Here is a 2,791-nt window from a genome sequence, read left to right as displayed (position 1 = left end):
AAAATTTCAGCCTTTTCTTCATCGTCGAGAAACTCCTGACCTCTCCGGCTTTATTCTCTTGGTCACCAAAATAACAAATGTTAACGTAAATAAAATGAAATCAGTATTGTTGCCTTTTTTTCATCACCATTGACAAAAGTGAGAAAGCATTCCAACAAGAGCACCCCGAGAAGCACATTTTGCTTAATAAAAGACCAGACTTAGACTCAACAGGTCAACAAAATCTAATGCCAAAACAAACATGACCATTTCAATTATTCCATTATTATGATAAATATAAATACAACCTTTTTATGTGGCCCAAAATGCACATCAAACTCACCAACTAACCATATCACGTGAATTAGGCATATATGTGAAATACGTGATAAAAAACTAGTCAATAGTCCAACGTTCAAACTTCATAGTTCACTAGAAATCACCATGAAATTCATTGCTCTTTAATTTCTATATATACCCCCCTCATTCATCTCAAAATCCACATCATTCAAAGGAAACACTCATAGTCATACCATCCTTTGAACAACATAACATGATGGATGAGCTTTTCAAGTGTGATGCCAACTATGTTCCTTTAAGTCCTGTTAATTTCCTCCTCCGAGCTGCCGGAGTTTACTCCGGCCGCACTTCGGTCATTTACAAGCGTGTTCGGTTCACTTGGGATCAGACTTATGTTCGTTGTCGCCGTCTTTCTTCTGCTCTCTTGTCTCTCGGCATTCAAAAGAATGATGTGGTAAGTGTTTTTTACAATATGTTTGCGTCTGTGAGACGTGGTGCTGGATCTTACTATTTTTTTCTTTTAATGCATATTAAGGTATCAGTGCTCTCGCCAAACACACCGGCGATATATGAAATGCACTTCGGAGTACCGATGGCGGGAGGTGTACTAAACACAATAAATACCCGCTTGGACGCCGGTAACATTGCGACGATCCTCAAACACTCGGAGGCGAAGATTTTCTTTGTCGACTACGAATACGTACCTCTAGCAAAAGAGGCATTGAAGATACTTATAAACAACACAAATTCTTCATCAGCCTTACCTCTAGTGATCGTCATCGATGATCTCGACACGCCGACTGGAATCCGTCTCGGTGAGCTCGAATATGAGTGTTTACTTGCCGGAGCTGATCCGAACGTCGAGCTCAAGGAACTCAAAGACGAGTGGGATCCGATCGCCCTGAATTATACCTCCGGCACGACGTCGGCTCCGAAGGGAGTGGTTTACAGTCACCGCGGTGCGTATTTGAGTACAATGAGTCTTCTTCTACAATGGGAGGTTGGATCAGAGCCGGTTTATCTCTGGGCGTTGCCGATGTTCCACTGTAATGGGTGGACGTTCACGTGGGGGATGGCGGCGCGCGGCGGCGCAAACGTGTGCATCCGATCTCCGACAACAACTGAAATCTACAAAGCAATCTCCGACCACAAAGTCACACACTTCTGCTGCGCTCCTGTTGTATTCAACATCCTTTTAGAAGGTTCCAACAACCGTCGTCTCCCTCACAAAGTCAACGTCCTCACCGGCGGTGCCCCGCCGCCGGCCACCGTGCTGCAATCTATGCAACAACTAGGCTTCCACGTAACACATGCCTACGGCATGACGGAAGCCACTGGACCGGCGCTGGTTTGCGAGTGGCGACAAGAATGGGACCAGCTCAGCCCTGACGTTCAATCGAAACTCAAAGCCCGGCAAGGTATCAGTGTCTTAACCCTCGCCGGCGCCGACGTGATCGATAAGACTACCATGAAGAGTGTACCAAGAGATGGTGTCTCTCTCGGAGAGATTGTTCTCCGAGGAAGCAGCATCATGAAGGGTTACTTCAAGAACGTTAAGGACACCAAAGAGGCTTTCAAAGATGGCTGGTTTTTCACCGGTGATGTCGGTGTTGTCCATCCTGATGGGTATATGGAAATCAAAGATAGGTCTAAAGATGTGATAATCTCAGGTGGAGAGAATATAAGCAGTGTTGAAGTTGAGAGTGTGGTTTATCAGCATCCGGTGGTTGCCGAGGTGGCCGTCGTCGCAATGCCACATTCTTTGTGGGGAGAAACTCCATGTGCTTTTGTTGTTTTGAAGAAAGAAGTAAGAGATAAAAATATTAAGGAAGATGAGATCGTTAGGTATTGTAAGATGAACATGGCCGGATTCATGGTGCCGAAGAAGGTGGTTTTCATGGAGGAGTTGCCGAAGAATGGTACCGGAAAGGTGACGAAGGCTAAGCTTAGGGAGATGGCTCGCCTGATCAAGATTCCGGCAGGTGAAACGCCGGTGACGGTGAGTAAGAAGGGAAGGGGTGTTACTGGGAGTAACGGTAATAACGGCCGGTCTGATCAACAGGTGCATGTGCTTGCTGTTTCCAGGCTTTGAGATTCGTGGAAAGGTGTTTTGGTAATTTGGTGTTGTTTTTAGGTGCTTATATTATATATATATATATATATATATATATATGTAAATGATGGTGTTTCTTTTAATTAATGTTAAATGTGTTTTATTTTATATATATATATATATATATATATATATATATTGGCATAATAAATTTGGGAGATCTATTATTTTATTTTATTTTTATATAAATTGAGGAGAATTATTTGTGAACTGTGACAAGGTGTTTTTTTTTTAAAAAAATGTGGATAAACCACTTCAATTAAAAAAGAACAATTATAAAAACAAACACCAAACAAGAACGCCTACCACTAGATGTGATGATCGAACATCAAATACCGATAACAAAAGTACAGGGAATACAAGAACTAAGCGAGGAGGAAAAACCGTCCTCAAGGTCAC

At 42.8% G+C, this 2,791-nt stretch overlaps 1 protein-coding gene across 1 annotated transcript; it reads left to right on the top strand.

Annotated features, from left to right (window-relative positions):
- The first annotated feature begins 499 nt into the window (after positions 1–499).
- Positions 500–2,453, top strand: LOC120251193 (trans-cinnamate:CoA ligase, peroxisomal-like). The gene is made up of 2 exons (XM_039259730.1): positions 500–733; positions 815–2,453. The coding sequence occupies exons 1-2, from the start codon at positions 533–535 to the stop codon at positions 2,369–2,371; spliced, it is 1,758 nt and encodes a 585-aa protein (XP_039115664.1). The 5' UTR covers positions 500–532; the 3' UTR covers positions 2,372–2,453.
- Positions 2,454–2,791: the final 338 nt, after the last annotated feature.

Source organism: Dioscorea cayenensis, chromosome 20 (genome assembly GCF_009730915.1).
Source record: "Dioscorea cayenensis subsp. rotundata cultivar TDr96_F1 chromosome 20, TDr96_F1_v2_PseudoChromosome.rev07_lg8_w22 25.fasta, whole genome shotgun sequence".
In the NCBI taxonomy this organism is placed as follows: Eukaryota; Viridiplantae; Streptophyta; class Magnoliopsida; order Dioscoreales; family Dioscoreaceae; genus Dioscorea; species Dioscorea cayenensis.
This window is presented reverse-complemented; position numbering and strand designations above follow the sequence as displayed.